We start from the raw sequence: 16,628 nt of genomic DNA on the forward strand, positions 1-16,628 counted from the left end.
CACAAGGGACATATTTTCTTTCTATTGTGTCCTCACCCCTGAATTTACTATTAAAAATGAAATTAAATGCAGATACCATTTTTTACCTCCCCACTGTTATCACTTCCATTCTCTCCTCTCTATTTCATTTATTTCTCCTTTTCATATACGACCATTTGATATTATTTTTTCCCCTCCCTTTCTTCTTTCTTCCCTTTTTTTCTTTCTCTCACTGGGGATGGAACCCAGGCTCTTGCACGTGTTAGTCAAGTGCTCTACCATTGAGCTATATTCCCAACCTTATTTATTTATTTTTTGTTTTTTTTCTTCCATGATGGTGTAAGCTAAGTAAAAGAGACATTTTTGTTTCTTTTGTTCACTGTGGGATCCTCAGGGCCTAGAACAGTGCCTGCCACCTAGTATGTATTCAGAAAATATTTGTGGAATATTTATATTTGTGGCATTTTATATGGTCACAGAGTCCACACTTCTTTTTCCTGAGTCTGATGGACTTGATGTTTCTGCCTTATTACCTTTCTGCAGAGAGCTGTAAACTCAGAAGATGGATAAGTCTATACTCAGTGACAAAGGAAGGAAATATACATGTGAGCAAGCACTTACCCTCTGCTTGGGGAGCAAATGATTCTAGGGACGCTTTGGAGAGCGTTCAGAAGGTAGAAAACCCGGGAGAAACTGAAGCCAAGAGGTTCTAGTATAAATGTGAGAGGTTAGGCAAAGCCTGGGTGAAACACATACTATAATAATAGATGTAATTTGTGTAACTATTCAGATTGGATAGTTATTATAGCTACGATTTATCAAATATCTTTTCTGGTCTTAGCATTTCATCGTAAATTACATTACACACCGCATGACTTTGTTTTTCACCACATACTTAAATTATGTGGGCAACGAGGGTTCAAGGAATTTACCTAGCTTGTTTGTGTGATGACTGCATCCCCTAAATAGAAAGTATGGACTCAGTTTGGCTTCTGAAGAACCGACAGTGGTTAAACACATGCCGTCTACCCAAAGTGCCTAGTTGTGTAAATTATTTAATAGGGCCCAATGTCCTCACCTGTAAAATGGGGAGGGAAGAATTAAACGATCGCACACAAAGCGTGTTGTATAATGTCAGGCCCATTTAAAACATTGAATGAATTGTGAGGTAGGTTTGGGAAGACTGAACATATTCTGAAAAAGCGGCCAGCTTTGCTGTTTTCTTTCAGTAATTTTCCTAGACTTCCTCCAGCAGTTCTATTTGCCACCCCAGGAGAAACTCAAGAGTTAGAAGCGTGCAGGTCGCTCCGCCTCCGTTAATGGAATTTCTTCCGTTTCGCCTCTGCCTAAACTGGCTAGCGAGGGTACCTCCCAGGACTGCTGTGGTTTTGCTAGTAGTCCATTGGCCCTGATTTCTCAACCCCTGGGCGCAGGTGTTTTCTCCCAGGACCGTGACAGCTGGCGCGTGGCGTGCTGGGAGTTGTAGTACAATCTTTTCCCCGTCTCTAGAGGGCGGTTCAGTCGAGCGCTGGAGACTACAACTCCCAGAGTCCCGGAGTCCGGAGCAGGCGCGTGTCCACACGACCGCCAAAGATGTCGGCCCTCGCTGCCCCATGCCGCTGCTGCCGGGCTCTGTTAGCAGGGAGGGCTCTCCGGAGTTAATAAGGCCAGGTATTTCATAGATGCAGCAATTCTGCAAACCTGACGTGTAGACTGGTTCTCAGAGTGCCAGGCTGTTGGCGAGCTTTTGTCTTGCCCCTTCCTCTTCTCCAGAATCGACCTTCGGACAGGTTGTGGGGAAGGGAAGGAAGACTCTCCCCTCCTCTCCCAGGCAGACCCAGGATATCGCGGAGTCTCGGGAGAGGCGGTCCTTCTGATGTTTGAGGAGACAGGCTTTGAGCCGAGGCTGGCGATGAAGAGCGACATCTCGACCTCTGCAGCCCCTCTTAAGGGGCTCGGGGCCGCCTTGCGGAGCAGCGAGCCCGCGCGCTTGGTCCCGGCAGCGTCTCCCTCAGTGCATCTGCTGGAGGAGGCTGCCGACCTCCTGGTGGTACACCTAGACTTCCGCGCGGCACTGGAGACCTGCGAGCGGGCCTGCCAGAGCCTGGCCGACGACTCCTTGGCCGAAGAGCCCGCGGGCACGTACGTGCTGGGCTCGATTCTATTCTGGGTGCTCTTGGGGAGGGACTCAAAAGTTGCAGGATTTCCCTCCCTCCCTCCCTCCCTCCCTCCCTCCCTTCCTCCCTCCCTTCCTTCCTCCCTCCCTCCCAAATTGCACATCTGGCTTTCCTATGGGAGACTGTTTGTGCATCTTCGGCCCATGCTACAGAGGAAGAAACCGAGGCACTGCATAATGAAGATGCGGTGGTGTAATTGAACCTATTGGCAATCCTTACTCCTGGTTCCAGCGTAGAATGGCATGGTGGGGAGGTTGAATGTGTATCAGGTGTTCAATAGTTAGCTGGTTCAGTAATCAGGAAATCCTTCTTTAGGTACTCCCAGCCTCCATCCCACAATTGTTCACCCCAGACCGTGGCTGATCTTGGAAATGGTGGTGGTGGGGGGTATCAAAGCAGGAGTAGTGTTCTGGTCCTGTTGAAGGATTGAAATAAAGAATTAATCTGGGGCTGGGATTGTGGCTCAGCAGTAGAGCGCTCGCTTAGCATGGGCGGGACCCGGTTCGATTCTCAGCACCACATTAAAAAAATTAAAAAAGGCATTGTGTTGTGTCCATCTACAAAAAAGATCCTCTCTCTCTCTCTCTCTCTCCCTCCCCCCCTCCCTCTCTCCCCCTCCCTCTCTCTCTCTCCCCCCTCCCTCTCTCCAAAAGAAAAAAAATTAAAAAAAAAAAAGAATTAATCTGGAGAAGATCTTGGTTCTACATTGTTCTTTCTAATCCCACAGCCTACTCTGGCAGTTAAGGGCACCATTTCTCTATGGATTGTAAATTGGGGTTAGGGCACACTTGGAGGGTAGAAAGTCAAAGCTGACCTCAGAGAAGGATAAACTGTGGAACTCTGGTTGTGCTTTTAGGGAGCAAGAGAGTTTGTTGTAGTGAATGTTGAAGGCTTTGCTTCTGGACATCTGGAGGTACTTTACTAGGTAGTTCTCAAAGTCCAGTTGTGGAGTTCCTAAATCTATATGTAGCCAAAAGCTTTGCTCCAAGCCCATTTCTTCACTAAGCATACACTTAGTTCCAGCTCTCCTTAGATACACATGCCTGTGTTGAACCTTGATATTTTCCCCTCAGGATACCCTTTATGTTCATTCAAACTTGATTTCACCTCCATACAAAGATGCATGTTGGACAACAGCTGATTTCCCTCTATAAAGTAATGAAGGGCAGGGAGGACCACCCATGAGACCAGTTGTGAATCCCCCCCAGGATGATTGGGATGGGAGAGGTAAATGGCTGTTAAGTTGGGAGCAGGAGAATAGTCCCAGGGTGGAAATGGAATTGAAGGGGAACTACTTCTAAACCAGAATTGGTCTTTCTGCTGACAGCTACTTGGAGGTGAAATGTTCTCTGTGTATTGTGGGGATCCAGGCCCTGGCAGAAATGGATCGGTGGCGGGAAGTCCTCTCATGGGTCCTTCAATATTACCAGGTCCCTGAAAAGCTACCCCCGAAAGTCCTGGAGCTGTGGTAGGTCCTTTTTGTTGGCACTAGATCAGTACCGGAACAAGAGGATTTTTCTCTTCTCTCTTGAATCTGGATCTAATACTTCTTCTTTCTCCATCCTTAACCACTTCCCTCCAAAGCTAATCCTCCCTGCTTTTGTCAGACCTCAAAATAGCAGTAAAGGATGAGGAAGGGGGATTTTAGGACTGGGATAGAGGAAAAGAAGAAGAGGGGACAGGGAATAGGAGTGAGGTGGGATGACCAGTAGATAGAACTGAAGGAGCTGCTTGCTACTTCCTAGGAATTCCTAATTCTTTAACAATATCAGCATTCTATAGGGAATGGCTGGAGGACTTGGGAGGGGTTTGATAGGAGAAGCATAGTGGTTATGAGAAATAACCAACTATGGAGCACTGACTCTACTTTTTTTTTGGGGGGGGGAATTGCATTATTTGGGGATGCAGCATTCTTTTATACAGCAAAATGCAAGAGCCTGGAGCAGTGCTGAATGTGGTATGTTCCTGGCTTCAAGACCCAGACAACCAGCGCCTTCCAGAATATGGAGCTTTGTGTGAACTCCACCTACAGCGGGTGCTACTGCCTCTGGGCCACTTTTTGGAGGCTGAAAAGCTTGTGGTGGGCTCTGCAGCCTTTGGTGAGGAGCAGCGACTAAAAGTGCTCCAGACCATTCATACAGCGAGGCAACAGCAGAAACAGGAACATTCAAGCTCCCAGGAGGTCCAGAAACTAAACCAGGAAGGTAGGATTATACCTCTGTGGTCTCTATAGAGTGGAATTGCGGACTTTGCCTCCATCTTGAGTCCTTCAAGGCTTTCCTAAGACCTTGGGAGCAATTCTTTGTATGAATAACTCTTGAATCACAGAAACTTGATGAATTGCCTAAAAAAGCCAATCAGACCCTCTAAAGTTTGCAATGAAATGAGACTCTCCATAAAGGGTTGGGGTTTATGGATCTCTGAATTGTGATTCTGGTCTTCTGAAGGTCACCTTCCTTTTCTGGGCTGATCAGTCATCATCTCCTTGAGGTCCTCTCATTAGATATCTTGCTTCTACCATAATAGCCTGGTGGGATGTTAGTCCTCCTTTAAATGCTGGCCCCAACACAGACAAATATGAGATATATTCAGGATAGCTGAGAAACTAACATCATAATTTCGTAACTTGACTTTATGAAGTAAGTATTACTTGTTTTCAGCTTTTGGTTCCTGCCCAATTCCAGTCTACCTTCACTTAACTAGAGCTTTTGAGTATTTCTATTTTCTTGAGGTCTAACTTGCTCATTTGGATGCAGTTTTACACAATGGCTTCTAGTTAGCATCATGCTAGGATCACCTACACAAAGGTGAGTGTGGGGACTGTTCTGTTACAAGAGAATTTAAAGGCCCTGTAGTCCAGACCCTGCCCCTGATCCTTAAATCCTTTCATCTCCCTTTCCTTGAGTTTTTGTGTGAATACTTGCAAAGATAGAAAATTCATTATCTCCTGAAACAGCACATTCCATCTCTAGACAGTTCTGCAGAAAAATTCTTTATTATGCTAAATTTAAAAATTTCATCTGGGAGTCTTTTTGTTGTTTTGTTTTTTAATTAACAAAGGTCCTTCAGTTTAATTAGGAGACTGTAATCCTGTTCTCAAAAATATTATTCATGGTGTGCTTAAAAGCATCAACCTGCTGAGGTAGAATCACTTCTTTGCAAGCAGGTTGCTGGCTTCAGGGATCATGTGTGGCTGCCTTGGCCCTCTACCCTGCACCTCCTGGGAGGGAGAGGGTGAGAAGAGATGTTTGATGGCAAGTCCAGATTCTTCTTTCAGGACTGATACCGCTTGCCTTTGTGCTGGTAGTATTCATGCTTATATTCATAATCCAAGACTATTGAATTCTTCACTATATATATTAAGTGCCTTTCATTTCACTGTGTTAATATAATAGAATTGTGGGTCTGTGTTACTCTTGTGTATGTGTCATAAGCTAGGCTATAAATAAGGCTATAAAATAATGAGACCATTAAAAGAAACACCGTATATGCTGGGCTTACTCAGCTAAGTAGGTGTTGTCTGCACATGACACTCAGTTGGTGATGTAGTCTGTCCTCAAAACATTTTCGAAGCTTTTGGAATTTCCTTTTGAATAACTTCATGAGGTAACTCTTATAATTTAGCTCAGAACTGAACCTATTCTCCTAACTTACTCTGAAGTTACACTCTGTCCCCTGACCAGGCTCATTTTCCCACAAGTTCCTGTCACTACTGATGCTGCTTCGTCGGCTTTGGGACTGTGCTCTGAGCTACTTTCTTTCTCTATCCTTCAAGAAGAGCCTCCTTGCCACATTGATCCTTTGTCTCTTGGTGGTAAGGTTTGATCCAGGTAAGTGAGAACATTCCACACCCTCCTTCCTGGGGAAGGGGTCCTTGACAGTGATTGGGCCTGTGGGAACAGTTGCTTTTCTGTACTCCCATCAGAGCCCTGCTGGGGATGGAGCCATGGACTACAACATTGTTCCCTAAGCCTCTGCCACAATGAGGATTTAAGCAGAAGTCAGCCTTACCTGGAAGGAAAGACTAGCTGTAGAGTCTATGGGAGCAGTTTGGAGAAAATCCACTCTGCAATTTGAGTGTTCTCCTGAACACTGATGGAGTCATGTAGGTGTCTGCTTTATTTAGGAGTGAAATCTGACTAGCACCTCAGAATTAAAAACAAAACAAACCTTCACTATGAATATTTAAAAGAGTGTTGGGGCTGGGGATGTGGCTCAAGCGGTAGCGCGCTGGCCTGGCATGCGTGCGGCCCGGGTTCGATCCTCAGCACCACATACCAACAAAGATGTTGTGTCTGCCAAGAACTAAAACATAAATATTAAAAATTCTCTCTCTATCTCTCTCTCCCTCCTCTCTCACTCTCTCTTAAGAAAAAAAAGAGTGTTAATCTAAGTATAATGTCTAATTAATGTTTATAAAATTGTTAATGTTACAAATATTAAATTGTAAGTGAAATACTTTTACATTTTAGAAAAAATGTGGAGATAGGCACAGTGGTACATGTGCATAATCCCAGCTACTTAGGAGCTGAGGCAGGAGAATCACAAATTCCAGACCAGCCTCAGCAATTTGCCCAAAATTAAAAAAATAAAAACAAGGCTGGGGCTGTGACTCAGTTATAGAGTGTTCCTGGGTTAAGTACCTATTACTGCTAAAGTGGGGAGGGGAGTGGAAAACAGAGAAAAGCATAAAGAAGAAGAAGAAAAAAAAATCACCTATGCTTAGTATTGCAGTGGTTAAACTTGCAGTCATGGATATGGATATGGTAGTATGGTAAGCAGTTTTATGTATCATAAGTATTCTTTTAAGCTTGGCTTTAAATAGCCTAAATAATATTTCAATTTATAGAAATTCCCATAATTGATTTAAATATTCAACATTCTGATGACGATTCTGTTTTCTGTCTTACTACAAAGTAGAAAGTGATACTTTGGACACCGTTGATTATTTCCTGAATTAACTGTTCAGATGTATAAACACTGGACCAAGGTTAGACAAACATGTGTTTAGATTATTTTTTTCTGTTACTTTCTGTGAGTTATGATCTAATTTCCACTCTGTTTTTTAACTCAGACTTAAAGTTATATGACTTTAACCCTTTTGCTGTATTCTGAGTAGAAATTTCCTCCAGAAAGTCCTATTTGCTGTACGAAGTCACTAGGTGGCTCTCAAAACTGGTAAGGATAGGGCTGGGATGTTAGATTGGTGGTGGAACACTTGCCTAGCTTGTGCAAGGCCCTGGATTTAATTCCTGGCACCACAAACAAACAAACAAACAAACAAAAAAAGCTAGTCTGTGTTCTTTCTTGTTATCTACGCTTTGACTTTCTACTTTGAACTAGAGACTTCATAAAAACTTAGAAATTCCTTATGGTTCCTCTAAGCCCTTAAGTCTCATAAATGCTGATCTGAATGGGGATAGCAGGCCATTTGAACTTGCTGTTTCCAAGGCTGCTCAGAGCTTCTTCAGAAGTATCTTGGCCTAAAGGAGGAGAGGATCTGCAAGTGGACCACAGTTAGAACTGCTAGAAAGGATATAAGAACAGTTGACTATCAGTAGCTTTAAAAACAAAAACATTTTTTAAGGGTGGAGGTTGAAGTTCAGTGGTACAGCATGTGCTCAGCATGATCAAAGTTTTGGGTTCCATCCCTAACGCCAGACAATTTTTTAAGTTTCTCTTGTTTTGTTTTGTTTCATTTTTATATGTGGTGTCACCATGTTGCCCAAACTGTCCTTGAATCCCCGGACATAAAATGATTCTCCTACCTCAGCCTCACAAGTATCTGGCCCATTTTTTTTTTCAAAGAAAAAAATGTATATTCCCTGTTAAATCAATCAGTAATTCAAACAAAGAAAAGAAAAAACCTGGTAGATCTTATTTTATATTATTTTCAGTATAATTAACTTTTATAGTAAATTATCATATGGCTTCAAATTTAAAAGGTACAGAAAGGTACAAAATGTAGTGAAAGATTATCCCCAAATTGCTCTTCCAAAGACAGTCACTATTGCCAGTTTTTTTAATATTAAAAAGTTAGATTAAATCCAGATCTTTTTCTTAGAAAATTTAAGGTCATTGTAATTTAAGTGGAGAAACCATATCCCAGAGAAAGTGAGATTCCTTATTATTGAAGAAGATGCAAATAACATGAAGCACCAAGTACATATCCTCAGGTGGCAGAGCTCCTGAGGACCAAGTAATGGGTAGAGTGGAAAGGGGCGTGTGAGAAGGGACACTTACCAGAGTCTTTCCCTCTTCCTGCAGCGTCTCCTTCTTCCCTGCCCTTCCTCTACCAGCTGGCTCAGCTCTTCCACCGGATCCGGAAGGCCATGTTTGCTCGCCTCTACCAGCTTCCCCTCCATGACTGAGTAGTCTTCCACCTGCACCCTGGCCTCTCGTTTTCCACCTTTGTAGGAGAATATTCTTTTCCCTGATGCCAGTCAGGCCCCTGTAGTAATGGGGCGAGCCTCATTCCAGGGGGAACATTCTGGATTGCTGCTCTTATGCCCTTCTCTCTGCACCCATTGCCTCTCCTTGGTGGAGAATGTGGAAACAAAGTGGGGCCACAGCACACAGCTGTTAGAACTGCACCCTCTTATACTCAGGCCTCTTGGGAGGAAGGGGTTTGGGATCGGGGAATGTGTCCCTGAAACATTCCATTTTCTTGGCAAAGGCAGGGGGTGACCTTCCAGGTCAGGGTGTTGACAGAGCAAAAAGTTCAGAAACATCCTAGTGGAGTGACCCTTGACCTTTTACTTCCTTGAAAAACTTATTTCTGAATATCCTCTTACAGGGCAGCACCTTAATTAGAGTGAGTGATATCAGAGAGAACTTCTCTCTTTTCTCCTCTATTTCTCTCCACAGACCTGTTATAATTGTGAATCAAGCCACTGTTCCCCTGGTCCTGCAGTGGGTGTGAAGGCTTCCTGACTCTTGAGGCCTCTCCCTGCTTGGAATGGGGCATGGCTTTCAGAATACCAAGGTGACCACTGAAAGCAAAGTGAGCCCGCTCAGTCTTTATCACTGGGTAAAGTGATCTTGCTTGGTGCCTCTTGGTCTTCAGCTCACTTTTCCAACATGTCAGTGGCCAAACCCTGCTCAATTACATTCAGTGTCCTTGCCCACTCTTTCAGCCTGCCACTCTCTCTCTCCTTCCTGAAAACTGCCCCATAGTTGTTTATCTGTATCATTGTGACTTTGGTACATGCAGTGGCAGATCCTCCCCATCATGTCTGTCCTAATTATGTTCTATCGTTTGTATAATGCCCAAGTTTTTCTGCTTCTGTAGGCTTGAAAAGTAGGCCAGCCTCAGAGGCTGACAAGCCGAAAATGGAACTGGGTAATCAGGTGAGCTGGAAGGAATGTGTGGGGGGCTGGGCTGAGATAAGATGTGGTCTTTGAAGGCAGTGAACAATAGACTTTAGAGGAGGAAACACTGGAGCCTTGGCATTGAGGAGTTGAAACATTTCAGTTTTTTTTTTTTTTTTCTCCTTGGCCACAAAAATAGTATATGTTTCTTTGTAAGTAAATGTAGAGTACTACTGTGTGTCAGAATCATGAAAACTTTCAGCCAGGGCTGGCCTCTTCATCGAAGTCCAAGCAAGCTGCCCATACTGGGACCCCAGTCAACATTGATGCCAAGGATACTTACTAGCTTGTGTTGGTCCATTTTCAGGGTTTGTGAGTTAACAATTTCTCTTTAGAGAAAACAAACATCACAGACCCTTGGAATTAAATCTAAAACTCTAGGACATGGTCCAACTCTTTGCAAGAAGCAAATCTATGCTTTGTATAATAGCCTTTAAATTGAACTTAGAACCCCAAAAAGACAAAGGGAATCAGGCAAAGTGTGAGATCCCTCCTTTGGAGTAAATTTTTCTTTGTTTTTGAGGTGGAGGTCTTGCAGTTTTGCCCAGATTGGCCTTAAACTCCTGGGCTCAAGTGATCCTCCTGCTTCAGTCTCCTTAGTTAATGGGACTTATGTACCTGGCTTAGGATGAGTTCTCAAAAATGAAAATCTGGTCCCATTCACAACCCTAGAGAAAATCTTTAGTGGTTTCCATGATCCCTAGGATAAAATCCAGATTCTTCATGTTTGTTAAGGCCTGGTAGGTGTAGGTTTCGGTGAAATACCTCCATGTGTCTGGGGCCTCTATTCCTTAGACATGCTGCTTCCAGCCACCAGGCAATCAGGGTTTCTTCAGGCCTCTGTAGCTTGATGCTCCTGCTGGAAGGCCCTGTGTTTGTTCTCTGTCTGGGGAGCTCCTCAACCTTCTAGTCTTGTTCCAGGGAGCCTCTAGGAATCCTTCCCCAAGTCCTCCTGCTTCCAGGCCCTTGTTTCTTTTCTTTTTTCCCCTTGTTTCTTATCCCTTGTGCAGTCATGACCTATAGTTGCATAATTCCTCATTGCTTCTGGTGCGCTGAGCTGTTTGAGGCTGGGGAGTGTGACTGTGGTGGTTTTTAAGAGTAGGGCTCAGATCCTTTATGTAATCTTATCTTTCTCAACCTCAGGCTCTCATTTCTTAAGTTCTTATCCCACAAGGACTTTTAGATGAGTAAAGAGGTTGTTCATAAGGAAGCACTTAGCACATTCTGCCCTAGGGAGGAGCTCTTGTGAGTGATTGCAGTTACCAGGTCCAGCTGTATCCCAGGGCCCAGCAAGGAGCCTAGAAATGAGAAGGTGCTCAGAGGGGTTAATGAGTGGATTGATGTGACATAAGAGGGCTACATGCTTTTGGTAAGTTTGTGCAATTTTGTGTTGTGAAAACCCTGAACATAAAGACCTGATCATCCCCAACTCATTGTTTTGCTCTCCCTGAAGCTCCCAGTGCCATTCAGCTTGCAGGTCTTTAAGGTCTCTGTTCTGAACTCTGCAATGCTTGCTGGGTACAGCCGCAGCTACCTGTCTAATCAGGTGAGGAACTATGGATGTAGACAGGTGCTCATATGGGTCTTCAATTCTGGGCTTAATGAGGTCAAGTGAAGAGAGGGCTTTCTTGTCAGACTTACTAAACCCGCACTATTCAATACTTTGGCCATTAGCCAAATGTAGCTTTTGAGCATTTGAAATGTGGCCAGTCCAAATTGAAACATTCTGTATATGTAAAATACACACTGGATTTTGAAGACCAAATTAAAAAAAAAACAACAGAAACTCAAAATTATTTTTATGTTGATTGCATGTTTAAATAATAATTTTGGATATATTAGATAAAATAAAATCTATTAAAACTAATTTCATCTGTTTCTTTGTATTTTTTGAACTGAGGCTCCTAGTCTGTTTAAAGTGACCTATGTGGCATGCACTAGGGTGGTGCTGTTCAACACATACAACACACACCAGCAATTTAGAGGGGGATCAGAGAAGTGCAGTGTATGGTGGGATTTGGAGTATGTTAGAAGTGGAAAGAGCCTCAGTGGCAGATCACATCTTATAACCCTCTTTTTTAGCTAAAGAAATTTAGACCCAGAAAGGTAAAGCCATTTGCTCCAAGTCACAGAGCCTCAATAAGACTCAATAAGTCTCTCAACTCTTGGGCCTGGTGTTCTCACTTGCTCTCCAAATCCTCACTGTCACTGCTGGTATAAAGTTCATTATAGGCAGACGTATCTGAAAGGGGAAAATTTAGCTAGAGTTAGTTGGTTAGTTCTGTAGGGTTCTGAAGGAATGCAACATGGGAGAAAGATTTTTCACTTCAGGGGTGGTTAACAGGGGTATGGGGGTCTGAGAGGATGGAGTATAGTGGAGAAGAAAAATTAGACTACTGTGGGAAATCATGGGGTGGAGGTGGGTAGGCAACAGAATAGCTAGTACCTGGAGGAGGATGTAGAATTCTCCTAAAAAGGTGATCAGAAAGAATGTCACTTCATGGCCTCATGCAAGTGATCCCCACTCTTGCATGTAAGTGTCTGCATGTATGTATATGAAGATCATATAGAGTTTTATACATACAGTACAGAATGCAAAAAGGTACAAAATTTATGGAAAGGAAAGTTTATTTTTTTACCCTATTCATTCTGAATCCCCCATTTCCTGCCCAGAGGCAACCACTGCTTTGAGTCTGTTTCTCTTTTCAGACATAGTCTCAGATGTTAAGTTTCTCTTTCTCTTTAACAAATGATAGTATACTACACCCTTACACACAACTTTTTTTAACTTAATTCGGAATCTTTGTTCCCTGTCAGCACATGTAGAACATCTTAATTCTTCACTGCTAAGTCTTATTTCATTGTGGGCTAGGATCACAGAGCCTATCCCTTTTCTGTTTTTTTCTAATTGTAGAGATAGGTCTTACTATGTTGCCCAGGCTGGACTTGAACTCCTGGGTTCAAGTGATCCTTCTGCCTTTGCCTTCCAAGTAGCTACCTTTTCCTTTTAAGTTTGCCGACATCTCTCATACATTTTTATTGTTACTTCTCTGTAAACACAAAGGTTGCTCTAACTACCCAAATTGCATTGGATTCAGGAAGGGCTTTTCACACTCTGAACATGCAACGTCCCCCCCCCCCCCAAAAAAAAAAATCTGCACTCAATCTGTCCTTCCCACCTGGTTAAAACAGCCAGAAGAAATAGCAGAAAGAAGTCCTGATCTGACTGCAAATAGGGTACTACCAAGAACCTCACCCTTGCTTCCCTCCTTGCATGGAAAACCTCAGAGCTAATAGACTTTGACCTCAGCTGCTCAAAGGTGTGGTTGTAATTCTACTGATTTTACCTTGACCTTAGTTAAGCAGCTGCATGCAATCTGGCCAAGGTTGGCCTCCCTACTCTGCCCTAGCACCTTGTTAGAACTATACCACTTGGAGTGTTTACTAAAAAAATGTAGGGCCCTTTTGCTTCTCTCCCTTTGGAAACTAGTATTTAGGGCAGGAAAGAAGCTAAATTAAAGGCCATGGGTGCACTGCTTCTCTTGGCAGCTTATCAGTCCCCTCTGTGTCCCTTCTTCTCCAGTGATGAAGAAAGGAGGAAGTAGGGGGTCCTGATACCATTTGAGTCTCTAGGCCTCTTGATAAAACAGTAAACAGTTTCTTTAAAAAAAATATATATATATTATATGTAAATATATTTGACATAAGTATATAAAACAAATATATTTTAATTTTTTACTTTTTGCAGTCCTGGGGATGGAACCCAGGGCCTTGCTAATGCCAGGTACAAGCTCTATCACTGACCACATCCCCAGGGCTGTTTTGCTTTAAAGCAGTCCCCACCTATGCCGGGTTTTGCTTTCCATAGTTTTAGTTTCCTATGGTCCACACTGGGTAGTACTGAACCTTTATATATCTTACTGTAAGATTTTTTGAGAAATACCATATTCACATATCATTTATTACAGTTTATAATTGTTCTACATTATTTTTGGACATTGCTAATCTCTTCCTCTACCAACTTTATAAATTAAACTTTATCGAAGTTATGTGTGTTAGGAAAAAACATAGTAACACAGGGTTTGCGATTTTCTCCAGTTCCCGGTACTAAATTCAGGGTCTTGAATTATCCCCTTTGAATGAGGAGAGGAGGACTACTGTAATTATATTTTAGAAAATATTAAAAGTTAATGATTACATGACTAAAGATTCTGCAACATGTACATTCAGAAAAATAAGAAATTATATTCCATTTATGATATCAAAGTGCATAAATGCATTCTACTGTCATGTGTAACTAATTAAAAAATTTAAATAAAACAAGTTAAATAGAAGAAATATAGATAGGCCTTGTGGTTCCACTCATTGATGATCACTGCTAATATTGGTTGATTTTCTTTTTTAAATTTAAACACCCAATCCTGTAGACAGCCCTGACCTTTTGAGAATCTTGTGAAAATGGCAGTTTGCAGACAGAATGATTTGTGCATTTATAGGGACCAATAGGCAGCTGCCCCAGGGAGAAAAGGTGATCTCAGAAAGGGAAGACTGGGGACAAGGAACTGGGCAGAGTTGCTCTTCTCTGTGAAGCTGAACAGCTTGTGCTACACATGGAATCATGGCATGCCGTTGTGTGCCTGCTCTTGCCAGTAGGCCAGATCCAAATACATGGCTGGGATTTTATGGCCCACTTCTAATTTTATTGCTACAGACCCAAGTTCATATTTAATTTTATTTCCCAGTTTATGTTTCCCAAAGTTTAGGAACTTTGAAACTTTTAATATCTCCTTATCACTTTGTACCATTTGAGGTGGAGGCAGGGGATCATTAGATTTGATGGAGACTGAAAATATAATGTTTAGAGACTTGATTGAAAACCCAAAGGAGTTTTGTGGAAAAGTGTTAGTTTGGGGGTGGGGCACTTTAACAATAATATCAATGCTATTTGTATGGAAAGGTTTCTTAGCCAGAAAACTGATTTGTAGAACCCTTAGAACATAACCAATGGATTCTCACCTTCAGAGATCTTAAGTTCTGGGAAAAAAAGTCTTCAAATTTTATTTTACTTTACTTTTTATTGTCATGTTGGGGTTGGAACCCAGGGCTTCACACACACTAGGCAAGTACTCTACCAGTAAGCCACACCCTCAGCCCCTATATTTTTTACAAAAAGGCTTATTTTCAAGTGCAATAGAACACCATTCCTTGCTTGGCTCCTTGCTTCATCTGTAGCCTCATTGACTCCTTTTTCTCTATTTCGTTATATGGTTTCTCATTTTCTTTGGGCCTTCAAACTTGAAGTGAGTGAACCCTCAAGGTGCTTTTCTGTTTCTACATGTTCTTTCTCTCGGAGAGGGTTTATTTATTTTTCTTTTTTTTTTTACTTCTATGATTCAGCTGTTTCCTTTATCTGAATGTTTCCCCATCTTTAGCTCCATCCTTGACATCTCAGGGTTTGTCTAATTCCATATTCAATTGCAGAGAAAATTTGGACCCACACCCTTCTTGCCGTGTTCTCCATCTGGCCTCTTGGCCTTTGTTCTGGTTGTTGGTCAGCTTCATCCCCATACCCACTCAGGCTGTTCCCTGTATTTCATTTTTCCATACTCTGTTAGATATCAACTCACTACTTAGCTAGATTTCTGTGTAAGGCCTTTGCTGGCCACTATCATAATGATATTTCTCTTTCCAGTCATTTTCTTGCACTTATTAGTCAAGCCACTTATTTCATTAAGTCAGTAGATATTTGTTCTTAAACTGTTTTAATGGATCATATCTTATCTCTCCAGCTGGATGGAAGTCTTTTAAGAGAGAGAGGGAGAGAGAAGAGAGAGAGAGAGAGAGAGAGAGAGAGAGAGAGAGAGAGAGAGAGAGAGAGAGAGAGAGACATTTTTAATATTTATTTTTCAGTTTTTGGTGGATACAACATCTTTATTTTTATTTTTATGTGGTGCTGAGGATCGAACCCAGAGCCCCGAGCATGCCAGGTGAGTGAGTTACTGCTTGAGCCTCATCCCTAGCCCCTTTTTCAAAGCACTTTACCTATATTAATGAATTGAATCTTATAATAAACCCATGAGGTAGGTATTATAATCTTTATTTTAGAGATGACAGAACAGACACAGAGGGGCTTAGGAACTTGCCCTGCATCCCACGTTAAGTAGTAGAGCTGAGATTTTAACCTAGTTTGATTTTAACTTCTAGTTTCTGGCACTAGAAGTCTTTTTCTTGCCACCTCTGCAGCACCTAGAATGAACGCCATGTATGGAAAAGTCTATGTAATAAAGATGTGTTGAATGAACTTGAATTTGGGCTTTGGATATTAGAGGAAGGAAGAAATTGGGGAAAGAAGCAGCAAAAATTGGGGAGCAATAAGGTAAGCATCAGGGCTGATGGGTGAGGGTGGAGAGAAGGAGGGACAATGGTTTTGGCAACTGCTTTAGTAGTGGCATTCCTCAGCCCATCAGAGAGAAAGAGCAGCAGATGTTCCTTTTCACATGTACCAGTGATGACAAAGACAGCCTGGCAGGCCATGTTCTGTAGATATAAATACAAGCTGATGGTTCCATTAGATGACTCACCAGATGAGTTAAGCTCCTGATTACCAGCTACTGTAGCTGAATTCAAACCAATAGGCTGTTTTCTCTGAAAGAAGCCTCTCTATTATCTCTGATCTTCTCTAAACAGTTGCCTGAGAGTTTTGTTCATCTTCACTAGTCTAGTGCCAAGCTGGAAGCTTATCACCCTGCAGGAGACACCCAGCCCATTCCCAGTCTTTCTGAGTCTTTGGACTTAGGCAATAGATGACAATCTCCTTCTAGCAGGTAGCCACTGCTCTGGAACATTCTGAGGGTCATACCCCCTCCCATTTTAGCGTTTATTTTGTATTCTATCTTATTCGTGAATTTCATGGTCTCCTAGGTGACATTTGCCTGTTTTCAGAGATGCTAAAAGACATGCCCCATTAATCCTCCCAAAAGACACATAAAGTCATTATAGGGCTTTGTTTTGTTTTGGTGCTGAGGGAATCTATGGCCTTGTACATGCTATGCACTGAACTATATTGCCAGACCCTGCAAGACTCCTTGAGAAATAAAGGCT

The 16,628-nt window shown here is 42.5% G+C and overlaps 2 protein-coding genes across 5 annotated transcripts in view; both read left to right on the forward strand.

Annotated features, from left to right (window-relative positions):
• The first annotated feature begins 1,502 nt into the window (after positions 1-1,502).
• On the forward strand, positions 1,503-11,394 carry Pex26 (peroxisomal biogenesis factor 26). 4 transcript variants are annotated; one of them, XM_078015563.1, is made up of 6 exons: positions 1,503-1,650; positions 1,753-2,121; positions 3,484-3,624; positions 4,065-4,360; positions 5,840-5,986; positions 6,082-6,833. In XM_078015563.1, the coding sequence occupies exons 2-6, from the start codon at positions 1,856-1,858 to the stop codon at positions 6,231-6,233; spliced, it is 1,002 nt and encodes a 333-aa protein (XP_077871689.1). In that variant the 5' UTR covers positions 1,503-1,650; positions 1,753-1,855; the 3' UTR covers positions 6,234-6,833. The 4 variants fall into 4 exon arrangements, with proteins under 4 accessions (XP_077871689.1, XP_077871690.1, XP_077871688.1 ...); XM_078015562.1 differs by having other exon boundaries at positions 1,530-2,121; XM_005340579.5 differs by lacking the exon at positions 6,082-6,833 and adding an exon at positions 8,424-11,394 and having other exon boundaries at positions 1,534-2,121.
• Positions 11,395-13,817: 2,423 nt separating this feature from the next.
• Positions 13,818-16,628, forward strand: part of Tuba8 (tubulin alpha 8) — a 30,583-nt gene continuing 27,772 nt past the window's right edge. Inside the window, exon 1 of the mRNA XM_078015559.1 lies at positions 13,818-15,514. The gene's annotated coding sequence lies outside the window, so the exon portion shown is untranslated. The remainder of the gene's footprint in view (positions 15,515-16,628) is intronic.

Source organism: Ictidomys tridecemlineatus, chromosome 6 (assembly GCF_052094955.1).
Source record: "Ictidomys tridecemlineatus isolate mIctTri1 chromosome 6, mIctTri1.hap1, whole genome shotgun sequence".
Classification (NCBI taxonomy): Eukaryota; Metazoa; Chordata; class Mammalia; order Rodentia; family Sciuridae; genus Ictidomys; species Ictidomys tridecemlineatus.